The sequence below is a fragment of the Acomys minous genome (assembly GCF_964271855.1).
Source record: "Acomys minous genome assembly, chromosome: 14".
NCBI classification, from domain to species: domain Eukaryota; kingdom Metazoa; phylum Chordata; class Mammalia; order Rodentia; family Muridae; genus Acomys; species Acomys minous.
This window is the reverse complement of record NC_140496.1, coordinates 16,476,352-16,496,952: the sequence shown is the minus strand read 5'-3', so window position 1 is coordinate 16,496,952 and position 20,601 is coordinate 16,476,352. Positions and strand designations below refer to the sequence as shown.

The 20,601-nt window shown below is 54.2% G+C and overlaps 1 protein-coding gene and 2 long non-coding RNA genes across 3 annotated transcripts in view; 1 reads left to right on the top strand and 2 right to left on the bottom strand.

Annotated features, from left to right (window-relative positions):
- The window catches only part of BCAR1 (BCAR1 scaffold protein, Cas family member), a gene marked incomplete at its 5' end in the record, with an annotated part of 34,073 nt that extends 17,541 nt beyond the window's left edge, over positions 1-16,532 (bottom strand). The window contains 3 exon segments of the mRNA XM_084756660.1: positions 16,357-16,393; positions 16,395-16,408; positions 16,410-16,532. Of these exon segments, the coding sequence (XP_084612786.1) occupies positions 16,357-16,393; positions 16,395-16,408; positions 16,410-16,532 (174 nt within the window).
- LOC311583286 lies at positions 2,685-5,218 on the bottom strand. Its single transcript, XR_014774445.1, has 4 exons — positions 5,115-5,218; positions 4,617-4,790; positions 4,335-4,464; positions 2,685-2,882 (listed from the first exon to the last, which is right to left on the bottom strand). It is a non-coding gene; the product is annotated as an uncharacterized lncRNA (long non-coding RNA).
- LOC311583288 lies at positions 5,072-11,131 on the top strand. Its single transcript, XR_014774447.1, has 4 exons — positions 5,072-5,207; positions 8,268-8,346; positions 9,471-9,571; positions 10,229-11,131. It is a non-coding gene; the product is annotated as an uncharacterized lncRNA (long non-coding RNA).
- Positions 16,533-20,601: the final 4,069 nt, after the last annotated feature.

Below are 20,601 nucleotides of genomic sequence, written 5' to 3'. Positions count from 1 at the left end.
CTTGCAATACATATTATGTCCCCAAAATGGGTACAACTGGGACTCTGAGGGATGCAGAGCCATGTTACAACTATCTGTCTAGATCAGTGGTCTTTTTTTTTATTCTAATTTTATTAATTTATTTAGATTACAACTCAACTGCTACCCCATCGTTTGTATCCTTCCGTTCCTCCTTCCCTCCCGTTTCCACCCTATTCCCCTCCTCTAGGTCTAAGATCGAGGGGGACCTCCTCCCCCACTATATAGTCATAGGCTATCAAGTCTCATCTTGGTAGCCTGCTTATTCTTTCTTTGAGTGTCATCAGGCCTCCCCACCAAGGGGGGAGGGTGGTCAAATGTGGGGCCCCAGAGTTCATGTCTGAGTCAGTCCCCGCTCTCCACATAACTGTGGAGAATGTCCTGTCCATTGGGTAGATCAGAGTAGGGGTTCGATGTTTGCTACTCATATTGTCCTTGGTTAGTGCATTAGTTTGAGCAGACCCCCCTGGGCCCCTATCTACCCGTCAAGATGATGTTCTTGTAGAGATCAGTGGTTCTTAATCTGTGGGTTGCGACTCCTCTAGCAAACTATTTCCAAAAAATATTTATGAGTCATAACAATAGCTATGAAGTACCAGTGATAATAATTTTATGTTGTGTGGTTACACACAACATGAGGAATTGTAAAGGGTCATAGCATTAGGAAGGCTGGTGTTGCCAGTCACATCCAGCCAGTCACCATGGAGGCTGCTGCCTGACTTGGCCAATCTCTGGTGATCTCACTCTGGAACCTTCTGTTGCATCCTACACCCACTGGACTACATCAGACATCACCCTTCTCCTCCTTCCGGAAAGCCAATGTCTATCTGAAGGTACCCACGTCCCCTTTTGCCCTCACATACTGACATTTCTTGTTACTATCTATATTCCGGTTCCTAACCCAAGCATGGGAGGCCCAAATCTATCTTCAGCAGAACCCTGGGTGCTAGAGCAACAAGCTCGCCATAGAGAGGTTCCAGAGCAAGCGCCTGCTGAGTGAGCGGAGCCAAGAAAATTCCCCAGCCTGATGCCAAGGCTCCCTGCTCCACACAACATCATACTGTACATGGGAGCCAGGAGAACTGCCCTACAGGTACTGCCTGGTTGAGAATGGCTCGCACTGTGTCCTGGGGCCTGCGGAGGCTTCAGACCCAACAGGGTCCCAGATGGCTTTGTCTTGATGTCATATTCTTCTCTGCTCCAGCTGCCCTGAGGGAGTCCTGAAAGAGCTATGGGATTTCCCAAACCCTGACGTGGGGTAGGACAAGCTGCTGGCTTGGAGGGAGTGCTAAGAGAAGACACTACAGCTTCCTCTCCACAGAGCCTTCATGCAGCGCCAGCCTGGGCCCACTAGGCAATGGAAGCCCTGCATGCAGGCCTAGCTCCACAACTGGCTCATCCTCATTCACGGAAGGAAGTCAGAGTTCAGAATGGGTATACTTGTCTCACCGAGGTTTGGTTACAGAGGCAGGTCTAGGGCTCTGAGATAAAAGTGGGGTTGGGGATTCATGGAAAATATTGAGCAAGTCTTTCCTACCCTGCTTAGTCCCACCTTCAGTGCATACACACAGGCACCCACCCTAAGCACAGAGCCTCATACACAGCAGGCACTAAGGAAACACTGGCTCCCTTCATACTTAGAACCACTGCAAATGTGAGCCAAGTTTATTTCTGGGATATTCTGTTTGCTTGTCCCCAAGAGCCCAACTGCTGCCTCCCACTGCCCTGTGGCCAACAGATATAAGTGTGAATGTGTGTCTAACTGGCAGGCATACTCCCCATTCATGTCCAGGTATCCACCTAGAGGAACACACAGCATGGACCTACTGGCTAGGGACCCAGCAGCCCTCCTTGCCCAAGTCCAGGAGCCGAAGGAGTCCTGAGAGATGGCACTTCTTCCCTCCTTCCCTGTCCTAGTGTCTGAGCTGGAACTCTAAGACAAGCTTGCATGGCAACATCCTGCCCTAGGATTCCCATAGACAAACTGAGGAGCCAGTTCATGCCCCTGATACGCTGACAGGGAGCAAGAGTGTGAGAACCAGTGCTCAAAATGGCCTGTGCATGAGCCCACATTCCAGAGTCATCCCAAGGGAGCCACAGCTCCAGTCTTGCCTTCCTCAGGAGTATGTGACAGGATAACAGCAGGAGGCCGTAACGGTAGCTCCCAGCTCTGACACTATAGCCACGGTGAAGGTGTGGAAATGGGTAAACCTACCTGCAGAGTGGCCATTGCCAAGGATCGCCCCCCCCACCCCCCCCACCCCCCGACACTGGCCTCAGCTCTAGTAGCAACAGCAAATGACTGTGTGCAGTTCCTGCTTCACACCTGCCAAAACGTCACCGGTACTGTCTCTGAGAATCTGGGCAGAGGTAAAGTGTCATAAGGAAGCCTTCTGCTGCAGAACACGAAATCTACAAGCCTCCATCACAACATGGACGGCAGGGACACCAACTGCTTCCCTTCCTGGCCATGTGGTTCTAACAGAATTTGTGGAACCATCAGTGGGTTGGCTCTAGTTCACTTTTGTGACTTAGTGCCTCACAGGGGTTTGTATAGGACTGCCCCTCTACTTCTGGGACAATATGAGGCCCAGAATAGGGGAATCCCCATCCCTGACTCTGTCATTATGGAGGGATCCAGAGATCAGAGCAAAGGGACAGGAGGATCGTAGTACAAGGCCTGGGTTTATTCATCTTCAGATCTTAAGCCCCAGAGTGTTGACACTCTCCAGCCCTAAGTCAGCAGCTCTTGATGTAGTTGACCTTCTGGAGCAGGATGGGGACAGTATCACAGAAAGTGTGGCCGGCTGTCCACTGTATGAAACACAGCCCTCCATTCTCTACCTTCTCCACGGAGGCCTGCCCTATAGGTGGGAGAAAAACATGGAGCCTTGACTCTTCCTAGAGAAAGAAGGCCCATCCTCTGGGTCTGAGACCACACCTCCATCCCTCCGACCTGGGAAGAAAGGATTACTCAGTGTGTCTGCTGGGGAATGGTCACCCCCACTTCCTGTACCCTAGCATCAAGCCTGACCAAGACGGCCTCTTTCCAAAGGCCTCCCAGACTGAGCAAGTTATATCTGGGAGAGGGGGAATCAGAGGATAAAGTTGTCCAGGCTTGGGGAAAAGTTACTGTAGGACCCCCTTAAAGAATGGGCACACGCCTTTAATCCCAGCACTCAGAAGGCGGAGACAGGCAGACTGCTGTGAGTTCATGGCCAGCCTGGTCTACAAAGTGAGTCTAGGACAGCCAAGGCTACACAGGGAAACCCTGTCTCAAAACACAAAAAACAAACAAACAAACAAAACTGTTGCTAGCAGCTGAAGACATGGCTCAGAGGTTAAGAGCACTGTCTGTTCTTCAGAGGTCCTAAGTTCAATTCCCAGCAACCACATGGTGGCTCACAACCATCTATAATGAGATCTAGTGTCCTCTTCTGGACTGCTGGCTCACATGTGGGCAGAAGACTGTATAATAAATAAATAAATAAAATTAATAAATATATATTTTTTAAAATGGGTGCTAGCAGAGAGCCACAGTAGAGCCTGACAGTTCCTCAAGGCTAAGGTCCCTCATCCCAGACAAAGAGTAGGGAGCACAAACTGGTACAGTACATAGAGACCAGGCTTTGGGCCATGTGCTCAAAGGGTAGACTGACCCTCTATCTGCCTCAGTCTCCACACTCATAACCTTACAGCCAGGGTGGGGAGCAGCAACAGCCTCCTGGGCCTTTCTTGTGCGGACAGATTCCCTTGAGGCACTGCCCTAAGTTCAATTCCTTGGCCAGCTCTAGGGAGATCACACAGCACTCGCGCTCTCCTGCTCAAGCATAACCACTAACGGCCAGAAATTCGTTTTCCTCCTCTGACCAAAGGTGACTTTGCAGGCACAACCTGCCCTGTCTCCACCCAGTTTCCAATGGGTTCCTTCCTTGCTCAGGGCAAGGGAAGGTGAGCGCTAGTGCCAGGAGGGTGTGCCGGCAGTTCCTCCCCAAGGTCTCCCTTCCCCAAGGCACCACCTGGCTCCAGATCCTCTGGGCACCCACACCTGCTATTCTGGCCCATCAGCCCTGAGCAGTCACCATCCAACTCTCCACCAGGAGAAAGGAGGGCGTGTCCCCTGGCCCAATACAATTGGAAACTTTCACACTTAGCAAGGAATGGACACATGGTCGTTTTGTGCAGGTGACCAAACTCACAGCAAACCCTAGCTCGGAAGCGTCTTTCAGCCCAGACCTTTCTACACCGAGAGTCGTGAAAATAAGCTGCTGCCCGCAATGGGATTCTCTACTGCCCCAATCCCCCCGGGTCCTAACCTGTCGCAGCTCGCCGACGGTCCGCAGCCCTCAGCAGATCTCGCTTCTCAGTCCCTCAGCACACTGCCTCGGGCTCGGGCTCAGGCAACCCGGCCGGTGCCCCGGCTGCGAGGACGTCAGGACCCAGGGGCTGCGGCGGGGGGGAGGGGGGTGTCGAAGGCGGACCGAGGGAGGGACTCCTTTACGCACCGAGCGGACCGGTAACTCCGCGGCCGGCGGGACACGCGAGGCCCGCAGGAAGCGTGCTCCTCGCCGCCCGTCCAGCCCCGCGCCCACACTCACCAGGTACTTCATGGTGCTCCCCGGCCAGAGGCCGCGCCGCCCGCGCCGCACGTCTCTGCCGCCGCTTCGGCCGCCCGCAGCCAGTCCACCTCGCTCCGCCCGCCCGCCGCCGCCGCCGCCGCCCTCCCGGCTCCCGGCATGCCTAGCCGCGCTGCCATTGGCTGCCGTGGCCCCCTATGCAAATGAGACGCTGAGGTGGGCGGGCCGAGCTGGCCACTGCTCGTGCGGACGTCCCGTCCTCCCGCGGCCAGCCGCCCGGAGCTGGAGAAGGTCCTCAGAGGACGCCGCCCGGCCCTATCGCTGCTCAGCTCCGGTGCAGCCCATCCTTCCCTTCTAGATGCCGGCCTTTTGCCTTCCTCACCCACTAACACCAGAGTGTTCCCACGTGTGTTCGCAGCAGCCGATTCAGACCTGAGTTCCGAGACACAGTGGAGGGAGTTTGTCCCAAGAAACAACTGCTAAAAACAGTAATAGCGTAAGATTGTGGACAGGCCTTACTGTGGAAAGACTCCAGGAATCCGGCCTGATGGTTCATGTCTAAGGATCCCAGCAATCCGGAGCCAAGGCAGGAAGCCCAGCCTGGGCGACAGGGTAAGATCCAGTCTCAAAGTCTCAACAAGTAAAACATAAAGACCCCATGGCTTGCCAGCTACAGCCTGACCTGCTGCTTTTCATAGGCAGCACCAACTTTTGCCCCTCTGTATTTCTCGACTGTGGGGATTCTAGCTGGTCCCCTGAAGCCCAGGGTGAGTGAAGCCAGAGCTCACGACCTACTTCACATATGCCTCTGGGCACTAAGCAGAGACCTGGAGGCCTGCCAAGTTGTGCACCAGTTCTCCACTGAACTGAGTCCAGGCTCCTGGCGCAGGGACCAGGAGCAGGTCACAGTCATGCCCTAGGAGACCCCCACCCCCATTCCTGAGTCAGCCCTGTCCAGACATAAAACTCGTGCCTAGCAATCTTCCTGAAACCTGCTCTAGCTTGTCTGTTTCAGCAACTCCAAAGGTATATACTGAGAATGAGAAAGAAGGAAAAAGCACCCCCGGAGGGCACGGGACGACGGAGCCTCAGCCCACCTCTTAGTGGCTCCTTGCTAGGTTGCAGTTCAGTAACTGTCACTCCAAGCAGCAAACGTCTGCCAGATTCTGAACACAAGACTGTTGGAAAAACTGGAATGAAACTTATTTCAGACCACAAAGGAGCCTGACGCTGGCTGTGGCCCTCGCTGCACGCTGGTGCCAGGAAGCAGTGAGACAGCACTCAGGTAACATACACACATGCCCAAGGCCAGCCTCCACTGGACAGGCACCTGGGCAGCCCTCTCCCAGCTCCTGCACCGGGGCTGGGCCAGGCAGTCCAGCGAGTGCTTCAGGTCCCCCAACACCTGCTTAAACCTGATGGCAGGGTCTTAACCCTCTGGAAAAGGTGGCCGCCTACATTTCCCCAGGGCTTCTTTCTGGCTTATAAACCACTGGCCAGAGCTCACAGCATGGGGGCAGGGGGTGCAAGGAGAAATGGCCCCGTGACCTGGACCACTCCTTCCTGCTGGTCACCATGCACTACCCCCCTTCTCGCCTCCACCTAGCTACTCAGTGTGGCTAAGCCAGTGGGACGATGCCTAAGCACTTGTCCCATTCACTGCGTCGGGGTGGAGGGGTCCTCAGCACGTCACTGGGTCCCTACTTTGGAGGAGAGGACCAGGCCTTCAGGGAGGATGTCTCTGCAGAATGGACAGGAACACAAAAGGCCTGGTCCTCCTAGGAGATAGCCTCTAATCCACCCCTGGCCAAGGGAAGGCACCACCGAGAGAGAGGCAGTGCCTAGCTAGGGCCTTGGGAAAAGGAGACCCTCCTCCACTCTCAGAAACAGATTAAAGTGGCATGGGGGTGGGGCTGATGGGGGAAGGGAACTGGGCTCAGGCTCAGGCATTTCAAAAATGTGCTCCTTTTCCACTTAACTCTCGCCACCCCCCCCACCCCCAAGCCTGTGAGCCTTGGAATGGCATTTCCGCTTCGGAAACAAGACCCCAGGATTGACACCCTACTGTGCTGGGGAGCATACACTTTCCCAAGCTATTGAAGGAAGAAGCACCCACAAGGGTGGTTATGGCTGGGGTATATGGAAAAGTGTTGACAGGGACACTACCTAACCACACAAGGCCTCTGTGCTGGCCTGGACACATGTGCTCAGTGATGTAGTCCTCCCCTCCCCCACACCGACACGCCCTCCATGCTGGCTTGGGACGCATGTACTCATTTCATGCCCACAGCAGTTTGGCAACACAGGCTTTCCTGCTAGCTCACGTCACAGGTGAGGAGACGGACACACAGGTTAGGTGTGCTTGTCTCATTCCACACAATCTGTGCACAGGAGAGACAGAGCTGACCCGAGAGGGAGGGTCCTGGAGATGCCAGGACCTTAACCCACACTGACTACTGCACTGCAGTGGAAAGGGAACTCAGGGACAAGGACACTCCAAAGCTGAAGACCTCTGCCACAGTCAGGACTCCAAGGGGATAGGTGTCTGAGACCCAAGCAACCACAAAAACAAAACAATGACCCGGCATTCAGCCCTGGGCCAGCACTCCTCTCAAGTTGGGCTGCATTGATGAAGGGTGTGCGTAACGGGGTGGAACCTAAGAGGTGGCTCTTGTGGGAAGGTCAAGTCACGCATAATCATGCCTGAACACACACAGGCACACACAGGTACAGCTACAGACAGGTGCAACACACACAGGTGTTCGTGCAGAGGAGGAACTGAAGGAGGGCGCTCCTGGAGAAAGACTGCACAGGAATGGCCAGACCACAGCCCCCACCCTCCAGGACAGCTGCCACCATCCCAGGAGTGGCCTGGAGCCTCTACCAGGTTGAAGATGCACTCACAGGCTACAGAGGGGTAACGCTAACCACTGGGGCACGGAATGGGATGTGCGCTGCTAACACGGCTGGACAGAGCAGCCCCCTGCAGGAAGACCAGGCAGCCACTTCTGAGAGTAAATCACACAGGGCAACAGCATATGACTAAGGCGGGTGAGCAGAGCAGCCTAAAATGACTTGTGTGAGATTAGGCGCACAGCCTCTTCCCTCCTGAAGCTTGGGCTGGACAGGTCAGCTGATGGCCGGCTCTGGGAGCGGCAGTGGGAAAGGATTTCCTGAGGCCGGAGGTAAGCACTGCAAGCCTCAGGGACAGGAAGACATGTTGTCCCTGAAGGGCCACAGGGGCTGTTGCCTTCCCTCTGAGGACTACTCAACAGTGTCAAAACCTGGGCAAGGCTTCAGGGGCCCTGAGGACACAGCTGATCACATCAGCCAATCCCCATCACTCTGGGGACCAGGACATGGAAATACCAGCCCAGAGGCTTGGAGGGCAGTGCCTCCCTCCACCGGCTTACAGGGCCAGGAAGCGCTAGTACAGCTTACATTTGTAACTGCCCATTCAGCAGCCTAAGCATGTCGGCATGGGGGAGCACCCAGCCAGGTGACCCCAGACAGCAGAGTGCTCTCCTAGGGCAGGTACCGGAGCTGTTAGCCATAAAGTGCTCCAAGACCGGAATGACCAATGAGAGCCTCCTCTCCTCATGACAGTGGTGACGGGCCCTACAGCTGGGAGTTCTTCCTGGTCAGCCATGCCCTTTGTCATCCTTTCTGCAGGTTGCTATAGACCTGGATACAGAGGCAGGATCACATGATACAGACAATGCTGCCTGTTATGAAAGGACAGAGCCCAGGGGTGAGAAGAATACAAACCAACTTAGACCTCCTAATAAGTCCAGCACCCACTCCCGGCTCCCCTTTCTCCTTTTAGGTGTGGACCAGGGACAAAATGGGGGGGGGGGTGGCTAGAGAAACTTCCCCTATTCACATTATTCTGCAGCAGTGGCACCTTCAGGGAAATGCTTGTCTCAGACAGGACTTAGCTCCAGCAGAGGCCTCACTGGGTGCTGATGGACGAGTGGGCTAGGCCTGAGTAGTGTGGACCAGAGGCTAGCCCTAGCGAGCCTGCCCCTGTGGCTACCTCTGGTAGCTGGCTCTTGCCTCCACATTCCCTCAGCATTAAGGAAGAGTCAGACAGAGTAACCCTGTCAAGGAAGAGCGGGGCAAGAGAGAAGGAAGAACGTGGACAGGTCCCGGACTGTGGAGAGAAAGCTCAGATGCCAGTGGCTGCCTGGCTTCTGTCAGTTAGGCTGGGTGGGCAGGGACAGGGTGTGGTCAAGAGACCTCACTAGCTGGGCCATCTGCTCTCACTCTCCCATAGCAACCAGCAGTGCAGGCAAAGGGGGTGACTTCACATGCCATCTGCTACACGCCCTCAGCAACTTCCACTGAGCACCAGTGCCCGCACCCACAGATACCCACAGATGGGCAGAGAACAGGGTTGTCAGGCCCGGGGGCTGGAGACAGTGAGCTACAGGACCAGCAACATCACAGGCAGCAACCCACAGGCTCCAGGGTATATAAAAGCAGCTCTTTCCTTGTAGCTAAAGCAAACAAGCAAACAAACAAACAACCCACCCCACAGCGCTCCCCCATGAGCCCTATTTCAGCCCACACAGCGGGGCCCATCTGCTTCACCTGGACTAAGCCTACAAGGACAGGAGCCTACACAAATGACTCCAGCTGTCTGTGTCATCCTCAGCTGGCCATGCACTTTGGTAAAGGCGGCCATTAGCAGCAGCTGGGCCCACATCCAGGAGCTGGCATGGGTGTACACGGGGGCTGCACCAAGCACTTGTACCATCCACCATACATCAGGTACCACCCACTAGGTGCCAGGACCCACCCTCTCCTGCACCACCCCCACAAACGCAAGTGCACACCTCTAAGCCAACCTTGCTCTCCCCCCTCCCTTTGCAGATGCTGGAGACTCCCCAAGTTCCCTCCAAACCTCATTGGAGGATCTGGATGCCATCCTTCCTTGGAATGCAGCTGCCACAGATCCACAGGCAGAGCTGAGGGTGAGCGTGTGTGTGTGTGTGTGTGTGTGTGTGTGTGTGTGTGTGTTCGTGTGTTCCCTCATACCGCTTTGGGGGTAGCTGGCCATGGTATCCATCTCTCTCAGTTGCACCATGGTCTGAGCATCAGATGCACGTCAGGCGTTGTGTTGTACTAGGACACTGCCATGGAAAGAGTCCCCTCCTCAGAGAACTTACACTTGGGCTGCAGGAGGTGAACATGCCAGGTAATCACACCGGTCTGTGGTGACAAGGACTCAGGCAGGGCAAAAAAGTGGCAGGGATGGGGAGCTGTTCCATGCAAGATGTTTGGGAGCCTCTCTGAGAAGGAGGCATATGAGGAAATGTGTGAATTTTTTGCTAAGGTTCACAGTGCAGAAAAAATAAAAACAGTGAAAATTGATTTAAAAAGTACAGGCCAGTGAGGTGCCTGGGAATGGAAGAGCAGACTGGGGGCTGAGGTGCTGCATGAGGGGGGTCTTGGCAAACTGGTAAGTGTAAGGTGTGTCCTGGACTTGGGCTCTCAGAGTGGCTTGCAAGCAGGAGCACCAAGCAGGAGTGGCTTGGGAGGATGTCTGGGTCAGTCCCAGCTGGGGAGGGTGGGGAGGGCCAGTCAGCTTGTGTCCAGGACTTATCTTCTCTGACCTGCTCTCCTTGCAGCCCTCGCCAGGACCTCTCGAGATAGAATGAGGCCCTGAGAAAAATCACAGGTGACTCAAAAGCCTATGATGACTGGTCTAAGGCACATGCTGAGCAAGCGCATCATTTTAGCAGATGCGGTGTTCGGGGGCATAGACAGCTCTCTGGGAATGACCCAAGGCTGCATGCTTAGAGATCAGGTGTTCTAATGCTAACCATATACCAGTGTTCTGATACCTACAAATTCACACTCAACAAACTCAAGAGGCAGCTCTCCATCAACAAGAGGATGCACTGTGGTACGTCCATAAGTAGGATATTATTCAGCAACCAAGAAGGAACAAACCAGTGACGCCGCCCATGTGGACTTCTAAACTATTTTGCGGAATGAAAGATCTAAGAGAGAACCAACAGGCAGATCTAAGCCAGGCATGGAAAGCAGAGTGGTGACGTCTGATGGGGCCTCTGAGACCTTTGAGGAGATGATGACACGCCTCATCTTGATGGATGAAGATTCTGAATCTTCAGTAGCCCAGACTTATCGACTGTACACTTACTGCCTGCACCTTTCGTGCCATGTAAAAATCTACCGCAGTATCAAAGTCTCAGTGGATAGAAATGAAACAAGCACGAAGAAAAGTCTGCACGACATTACACAGTGTCTTGGAGGACCTCAAAGCAGGTCTTATGGTCCTAAACCCACTCACTACATTATGCTTTCTGTAGGTTCCCTGGATGGAGGGTTAAATTTCTATGCCCACTCAACCTAGGCCTTGTGAACAACGTGCCTCTTTCCTCGCTTATTACATAGTTCTGGAGGTTTTGATGATCCCAGACTATTTGTGTCTTCCACTATAATCTGTTTCAAATCCGTCTTGGAATTTGGCAGGGCTTAATAATAAAATTACTGAAAAGCCCCCTTAGTCTCTAATCCCTACCCCCCAGAAAAGAGATTAACTTTAGAGCCACGACTTGTGACCATCTCTCCTGCCAGAATGCGCGGCCCTCATCTCCTCTGCTGAGGTGCTGCTGGCTCTCTTTCTTGGAGAGACAGTGCCTCGGCAGACAGTGAGTAAGAGCACACAAAGGTCTGGTCTGGGCCAGTGAGGATCAAGAGCACTGGCTGGGCAAGTCTGACAACCAAAGTCCATCCCTGGAGCTACATAAACACAGGACAGCACTGACTACGCAACGTCACCCTCTGACCTCTGCTCTTACATGTGTGTCCACCCACTCATCATGCTCACACATGATGATAATGGTGATGATGATGACGACAAAAGAAAATAAATAATGAAGTCTGGCCAGGAAACAAGGAAAGCAGGCAGCTATAAGGAGCCTAAGATCCTTAAGGGTAGTAGGTAGGGAGGGCGCAGAGCTGACTCCAGGGAGTACCAGGAGTTGCCCAGGGCCACTCACCCTCCCACTGCCATCATTAGCATCTTAAGGTACTGAGAGCCACAGGATGGGGTTGAGGTCCTGCCCTGGCTACCCCATTGCTGGACCATGCTGCTGCGGACATGTCTGAGGAGGACAAGCCTGCACATGTGACCCTGTCCACTCCAGATAGCAAGCACGGCAGCAGGTCGCCCAGCTGGCCTGAGGTGAGGTGGGTTTAGCCAATGGCCCCATCAGAGAAAGGCCACTCTGTTGAAGAAGTGAGGGCAATGACCTTCCTGGGGTTTAAGAGAATGGGATCCCACAGGCTGTGCAGAGCAGGGGAGAGGCCAGGGTCACCTCACCACGGAGGCCTTGGCAGGAACTAAAGTGAACCACAAAGAAAAAGTCGTGGGAGGGAGATGGTGTACCACAGAGGGTTGCACAGAAGTGAGAACAGGGTCCTTGGTTACCACAGCTGCCAATGGAGCCTGGAACAGATCACTATCTCACGGCAGCAGCCGCTATGAAGCCTCCTATGGCGAGCTGCATGCACCCCTTGCTGACTTCCTCCTAAATACTAGGGCTCAGTGCATTCCCGTAACACCGAAGCACACGAGGTTCTGAAACTCAGCGCTATTGTGGAATCCATCACGGTTCCTTCTAGAGCCCTCAGCCTTGACTACCAGAACATTCCCCCACCCTGATGCAGCTCCTTCTTTGATCCCCAATTGGCCATAGATACAGTTGACTGGAAAGAGACTGAGCAATCTTTTGGGGTTTTTTTCTTGTGTTTTGTTTTGTTGTTGTTTTTGTTTTTCAAGACAGGGTTTCTCTACGTAGCCTTGGCTGCCCTGGACTTGCCATGTAGACCAGGCTGGCCTCGAACTCATAAAGATCCACCTGCTTCTGCCTCCTCAGTGCTGGGATTAAAGGTGTGCCCCACCACGGAGACTGAGCATCTTAAGGTCTATGTAGGACCATCATTACCTGACCTGACCAGGCATAGTGGCAGAGAGGGGAGTAAGAGGTGCACACCACACCCTTGTCACGTGGCTGAGCTGCTGAGAGAAAGCATAAGGGACCAGGTGGTCTTGCCCCATGAAGCCTGCAATTGTGTGATCCCATCTTTAAAAATACATCCTAGAAAATGGGGCCAGGAGGTGTCCAGGGGCAGAGCTGCATGTGTCAGCAGTGGTGACCTACAGGTACAAGGTTTAAGACCAGTTCCTGTACAGGGAGGGACAAGAGGGACCAAAGTCCAGTAACAGGGGAGGGCATGGCATGAGCTCCGGAGATTGCGCTGAGGGACTCAGACACTGGTTTCTCTCCACCTTTTGTGCCCTTCTTACGGGGCTATGGCTGACTACCAGGCCAACGGCACAGAGGGCGCCCTGGGGTCATTCAAGGCCCAATCAAGTGCCTACTAATTTCCACTGACTGTTGTTAGATTAGTCAAAACTAGACAAACCCTGCTGCCCAGACATGGGCAAGCTGCCTGGCCTCTGTGAGCCCAGGAGGGCAGTCTGCAGGGACAACAAAGGGACTCTGGGCTTGCTCTTCAGCATAGCAAAAAGAAAACTGTAGGGTCCCACTTGGAAAGCCCAGAAGGCTGTCCACAGCTCTCTGGGATGCAGCCCTGACATCAGAGTGGCCACGTAGGATGATGGCCATTTACCACTCTGAATGTTGCCACAGCTGGTTCCCACACTGCCTTACCTCTTACTGGCCATGTGACTGTGGCCACACATGGTCCTCCTTCAGGCCTGTCTTGTCCATGCCAATACCTGGCACATAGGACATGCCTACACAGGGCAGCACCTATGTTCCTTGAAAGAGCCTGTCCTCCAAGGAAGGACACTGTAGACGCCAGATGAGCTGCTCAGTTTCACAAACAAGAAACAAGATGCAGAGACAGACAGCAGTTGGGCAGCTCTGCGCAGGACTTGCTCTTCACCTTACAGTGACAGGGCAGCCAGCCTCTTGTCACCCCATCCGAGATGGCAACAAGGTCATTTTCTTTTTTCTTTCTTTCTTTATACAGTATTCTGCCCACACGTGTGCCTGCCCACCACAGGAAGGCACCAGATCTCATTACAGGTGGTTGTAAGCCACCATGTGGTTGCTGGGGATTGAACTCGGGACCTTTGGAAGAGCAGAGATGGTGCTGTTAATCTCTGAGCTATCTCTCCAGCCCGGCAACACGGTCATTTTCAAGTGTGAACTTCTGGCCAGCCATGCCCAGAAGGAAGGCAGATATCAGAGGACAGTCAGAAAATGAGCGGCCAAACACTGCTTGAGAACCTCTGTCCTCAGCAGAGGACGAAGAAAGAGCTGGGAGCCAGGGCCACCATGGTGACTTCCTTCCTCCCCCACCCCTCTCTCTGTCTCTCTGTCTCTCTGTCTCTCATATCCATAGGGATCAGATAACAGAGTTGAGACCCCTCAAACAGCCAGGCGTGATGGTGCACACCTTTCAGACCAGCATTTGGGAGGAGGCAAAGGCAGACCTGTTTCTGTGTAAGTTCAAGGATAGCCTGGTCTACATAGTAAATTCTAGGCTATTCAGGGCTATAAAATGAGATCTTATATCAAACAAACTAACTAACTAACTAACTAAAACAAAGCAAAGCAAAAAACAAAACCCTCCCCTGCTTGGAGATCCAGGAAGCCACATCAACTAAACCCAGTCCATCCCAAGTCCTCTGCCTGCCATCATCTCCCATCGCCATCTGTAGTGTCTTGTAATTTCCGTGGGCCAAAGTGCCTGCGTCAGCTCTCTCCAGGAAAAGCCTGCCCAAATGAGCGGGTGTGCTTAAAACTCAAACGTGTCCCTAAGTACCACATGGCCAGTCATCATTCCGGGCTCCCTGAGCAGGGTCAGAGCAGGCAGATCTTTCTAGAAGCCCCCACTAGGGCTGCTAGAAAATAAAAGCTACTCCTTCGCCCCACCACCTCACACACTACCAAGGTCCGGGGAGAAAGGACAGCCTAGCTACACACCATGCACAAAACTACCGTGGCCACATGTGAGAGTGGCTTGGAGCGGACAGTGGTGAGGACAGAACTTCACTTGAGTTTCTTCATAGTGATTCTTATCCACACGAGCAAGTCCCACCAGACCCCTTGCCCTCTCTGGTTACAGATGGTGCCACTGAGGCACACAGCAGAGGATGACTACCTGAAAGACTGTGAGGTAAGAGCCTGCACACCACTTAAGACTCCGTGTTTAGAGCTCTATATGGACTCTGGACAGCCAGACCAATCCTGGACCTCCCAACCAAAGTCCTGTCCAGAGGGGCATTTCCTGTTACTACGGCCCTGGCCACCCTGGCCCTCCAGCATGTTCAGCGGCTCCGTCTTGTTTCTCTGACCGGTGTCCACAGGGGGCGGAGCTGGCTGGTGCCCTATGCCCTAAGCCAGAGAAAATCCCGAGCTTTGCAGAACAGCGCAGGAGAACAAGAGGGGGCTTGGCAGGCTTTCTCTGTCTCTTCCTAGAGATGAGCCAATTACGCTTTGAACCAGAAGAGATGGGGGTGGGGGCTCCCATCAGCACAGCCTGGAAGCCCTAATTTTTTCATCTGTAACTCAGCATTAGCGCTTCTGGGGGGCGGGCAGGAGCCGGAATCTTTAATTCTGTAATAACAATGCTTTGCACTTACAGAACCCTCTCTTCTCCAGGAATCTCTATACTCTATGGTGGCCAATTAAGAGGCCACCTGCCCTGCCAGGAAGCCTCAGCTATCTCCATCACGGAGAGAACCTGGTCCCCAAGTGGATGAAGAGCAATTGAAGAGTAAGACCAGGATAAACGAGGCTCTGGCCCATTGCCCCTTCCTGTCATTGGGGGGAAAAAATCCCTGACTCAGCAGAGAAGTAATGGCTGCAGGGCATGACTCCAGTGCTGACAGGATGAAGGTGTGGCCTCACACCTCTGTGGGTCCATCTGTAAAGTGGGCTGGAGTGTATACCTGAGTCCTTCACCTTAGTTGCCACAATCACCTGCCACCTCAGGAGGAGAGACCCAAGGCCCAAGTGTTAAGCCCTGGACCAAGGGTTCCTCAAGTCCGCCCCGTGGGTTAGGAAAATGGGGTGTCAGGCAAAGGGAGAAGTCCCTACAGAAAGGAGTTGCTAGTCCAAAGGGCCTGGGGTACAATGGGTCAACAAAAGTTCCCACAAAGTGAGTGTATAAACCAGAGGTAGGGGGAGGTATGCCGTTCCCCTCAGCCAACCAAGCCATTCTGGGGATAAGGGTGTCTCCAGGGACAGCACAGACCCCGCCCCACGCCTGGCCATCCGGGTGGGGATCCGAGAGCACAATAGGGCAGTTCTCCCAGGGAGTTTTCTGGGGAACAGCACAGACTTGTCTACCCCGCACGCCGCCCAGCTGACCTGGCCTTGGGTTTCCAGGGAGTGACAGAGCCCTCTTCTCGGTAGGCCTGGACACTCTGGGAGGAGGCCGGGGGTCAAAGCGCGGACCTCGCTGGGCCCACCAGTCCCAGGATCGTTCAAGAGGGCTCACAAACACCCCCTGGCCAACCCAGACGTCCCGGGGAGCTCCCCGTGGGGCCAAAATTACACCCCCCCCCAGCCCGCGTAAAAAGCAGGGTCAGGAAAGCCGGCTAGGGGGGCGGCGCCTCCACCACGTTCCCCACCTCGGCCTGAAAATGAAGAACCTCCGGTGACCCTCGGTGGCCCAGGCCTGCAGCGGTGGGATGGGGGGGCTGGGGAAGGGGGGTTAAGACGCAGGGTCCCCGGTGGTCAGCACTCACCGGCACGGTCATCTTGGCCGCCGCCCGCGGGGCCCTGCGGCAGCGGCGCGGGCTAGCTCGGGGCTCGGTGGGCCCGCGCCGCTCACAGCCGCCGGCGCGGGGTCCCGGCGCTCTCCGCTGCCCGCCGGCCGCTTTCCGCCACCGGACAGTCCGGCCGCTCCCCCCGCGCCGCGCATGCGCCTTCCGCGCCGCCCCTCCCCCTCCCGCCTGCTCCGCCGCCGGCGGCGTTAAAGGCGAGGACCCGGGACCCCAGCATTTTTCTGTCGGCCCAACCGGGCGAGGAGGCCCGGTTCCCACACCTTCCTTGTCCTTCCAAAGGCCACCTCCAGATTCATTATTAGAAAATCCCACCTGGTCCACCCACAGGGTTCTGGAGCCCAGAAGTCCCCACCCCCATGCAGCAGGTCCCTCGGTGGCGGTCCAATTTGGGAGCAGATAAGGTAGACACACTCGGTCTGGTTGAAGGCGATTTTAGATCAGCTTAGTACTATGCCAGAATTCCTCTGCCCTCCCCTGGCTGAGAAGGAGTCTGGGGCTCCCCCAAGGCCCACTCCATCCCCCAGAGAGCTCCAGACTTCCAGGAAGCAGCCTGACTTAACCTTGGGTCCCCCGAAAAGTGAAATCTAGAGTGGTTTTTAAGGAAGGTCCCACAGTGCGCCTTCCCCGCCCCCCCCCAAGACTGGAAGAGAGGCAGGCCTTCGGGAATCTAAGCCCTCCTTTGCCCCAAGTTAATTACCCCTAATTTCTTCCGCTGTTTCACAGCTGACATGGTGCCCAAACACGCACCTGCAAGCAGTGGGCGCATGAACTTTTGTCTTCAAGACTGCCACACCCTTGCTGCTCTCACCTTCCTCTCGGTGCACTGAGGCTCTGAGCTCCATCAGCTACCCAAAGTCACAAGAACCAGTGACCCATCCGCTGTGCTGCCCAAACCACATACAGTCTGTCACTGCTCCATGGGACCCTCTTCCTGGGCAAGGCCAGACCCAGGGTAGTTAATGGCTGCCACTCCCTGGGTAGGTGAGTGTGTACCTACAGCAAGTGGGAGATAGGAGGAAATCAGCCTATGGCTATCCTAGGGGAGCAAGTACACAGCCTGTTCCAAATAGCTGACTGGCAGCAGTTTCGATCAGGCTAGGAAATTTGTAGTATTATACTTAGGGACAAGGCTCAAGGCTGCTGTGGTGGCTGCGGGCTGCCGCCGCCGCTGCCACCACCGCTGCCGCTGCTGCATGCTACTGCTTCCTCCTTGTTGTCTGGTTTGTTTCATGTGTGTGTGTGTTTGTGTTTGTGTGTGTGTGTGTCCATGTATGTCCACCATGTACCTGCCAGCTGCCCTCAGAGGTCAGAAGAGGGCATGGGATTCCCCCGGAACGGGAGTTATAGACTATGTCAGCAGCCATGTGGGTGCTGGGAACCAAACCTGGGTTCTCTGCAAGAGCACACAGAGTGCTCATAACCGCTGAGACATCTCTGCAGTGCCAAGAACAAGCTTTTTTTTGTCTTCCAGGCCTACAGTGGTTGGAGGCTCAAGAGATGGGAGCAGAGGTGAGCGTGGGTATCTGACTTCCTCAGAGGCTCAGGGGTGGCCCCAGGAGCCCCAGCTTTTTCCCTGAGGTCGGGTCAACCTCAGGGTAGACTCTGAGAAGGAACCAAACAATGAGGGGAGATATTAGAGAAAGGGAGATATCAGGACAACCGCCAGACCCAGGAGGTTCTAGGACTGATTGGGGGAGGGTGTGTGTGTGTGTGTGTGTGTGTCCTTCTTTGCTTTGAATAGGGTCGCCTGTATCTCTTGAGTAGGTGTCCCCAGCGCTGTGCAAGGTATTGCTAGAAGAGGGCAGACAAGGCCACAGCAACCAGAGGGACGCCTGAGCCGACAGCTGCCATCTCCTCAAAGGGCATTCTGTGTGTGTCTGGCACATGGCCCTACCCGTGCCCACCCGCCCGCGCCCAGCTGGCACCCGGGCTTCTGAGCTGAGAACATCAGCTCAGCCTGGCGCCTGGGCTCTAGGCCACGCGCCCGAGGTCTCGGAGCTCCTCCCCTCCAATCCAGGCTCCGCCTCCCTTCCTTTTCTTTTACTTTGGCTGGGAAGCGCGGAGGCTTTTTAGCTCCTCTCCTGTTTATTCTAGGGGTCCAGGCCAGAAGTCGGTGAGCAGTGGGTAAAATACCTTCCACACTACTCGGGTACAGGGAAATGGGGACTCAGAAGATAGCGCATGTGCGGGTCGGGCTTCGGGAGCCAGCTAATGCTTGCCTTCAGCGCGGTGCATAGCAAACTCTCAGGGAAAAGGTTCCCCAGCGGATAACCTCACTTGCTTCTGGCTGAGCTCAGGGACTTGGGCAGGGGCTGTGGAGCAGCTAGAGGAGGCTCCGTGGGGATCCGACTAGCCTATAGCCCTAGAGGCCAAGGCTGCTGCTCTTCCCTCACTACGCCTTGCAGACAGATGATTCCAGAATGACTCACCAAGCTCTTCAGAGAATAGCCTGTGGGGATGTCCAGACCAGAAGCAGCTGGGCTGCCTGACTGAGGCGCCAGGCTAGCGAAGGTCCGGAGGGTTGACTAGGATCCTCTGTGAAGGGCAGCCTCTCCGGCCTACAAGGAGGAGGTAACATACCCAGCTGTCCAGACACTTCTGTTCTCTGGGCCTTGCCATATCTCTAGGGACCGAGGGCTGGGTGGTGACTTCTTTCTTCCCCTCCCACCTTTAGCCTCCGTGGTCTAGAGAAGCCTCTGGCCCAAGACAATGCAGCGCGCCTTTGAAGGCCCTTTTCAGATACTGTGTGACAATTTTGCCTTAGCAGGGTACCTTTGTCATCATTAGTGAACCTGCAGTACATATTATTATTAACCAAAGTCTACCCTTTGTTTAGATCTTAGTTTGTCTCAATGTCCTTTTCTGCTGTTGGACCCCCATCCAGGATCTCAACATCCTACTTAACTCATCATGTTTTGCAAGTCTTCCCAGGCTGTGACAGTTTTTGACATTTCTTGTTTTGATGCCTTTGACATTTTTGAGGTGTACTGGTCAAGGAATTTATAGACTGCCCTTCATTTCCTATTCATTTGACATTTCTCTCATGATTACTTTGGGGAGCGGGGTGTCATAGTTTCGATGAGGAAACCACAGAGGTAAAATACCATTCTCACTACGTCGTATCAAGGGCACATACCATCAGCACGGCTCAATGCGGTTGCTGATAGCCTCTGATCTGACTGAGGCCAAATGCTTGCGGTTCTGCCACCGTGAAGCCCTTCGTTCCCCAGCAGGGTGCTTTTTGGAAGGGAGCCAGTGTGCACAGACCTTTCTTGAGGAGTGGTGGGTTGTTCCCTGCCTCCTTTAGAAGCGCCTATTTAAATTTACTTCCCACGTGAGAGAATTCACCTCTTTGCATTTTGCATTTCAGTCACTTATTTTATCACGTGGGTCCATGAATGTCACTTGAGACAGGCAGGGTCTCCTGTATTCTGGGCTGGCCCTGCGCTTGTTATGTAGCCGAGCATGACCTTGAACTCCTGATCTTCCTGCTGCCGCCTCCGGTTCTAACCACCCTTCTGTTCCCTGGCTTCCCTGGTATAAGCGCTGGGAACTCAGGTTTTCTGGAAGAACAACAGCAAGTGCTCTTAACCGAGGCATCTCTCCTGCTCCTACTTTCTAATTTTTCTTGGTTTCATTTATTATTTATGCTTGGGGTTTTTTGTTTGTTTGTTTGTTTGTTTGTTTTTGTTTTTGCTGTAAGCACTTTTTGCTGTAAGTGGTGGTGGTGCATGCCTTTGACCCCAGTACTCGGGAGGCAGAGGCAAGGGGATCTCTGTGAGTTTGAGACCAGCCTGGTCTACAAAGCGAATCCAGGACAGACAAGGCTACACAGAGAAACCCTGTCTCGAAAAACTAAAAAAAAAAAAAAAAGGCAAACTATTCATCAGTGCTTGTGCTTCCATTGAACTCAACTCAATAACCCAGGAAATTCCTCCCATCTCAAAGTCCTTAGTCACATACACAAAGTGCCTTTTGCCTTCTTAGGTAATACATCCCAGGGACTGTGATGAGGATGAAGTTGAGGGTCATACTCAGCTGACCACAGGGAGGCTTAGGCACGCTTACCCTTGCTGTTCTCTGAGATAAAGACCAATCCTCCGTATGTTCCTGCATACCACCCAGAAAACCTGTCACAGATATGGGTCATTCCCTGACTAAGAGGCAGATGACTCACTCCTAAGTAGCCTGAGTGGCAGGCTCGGC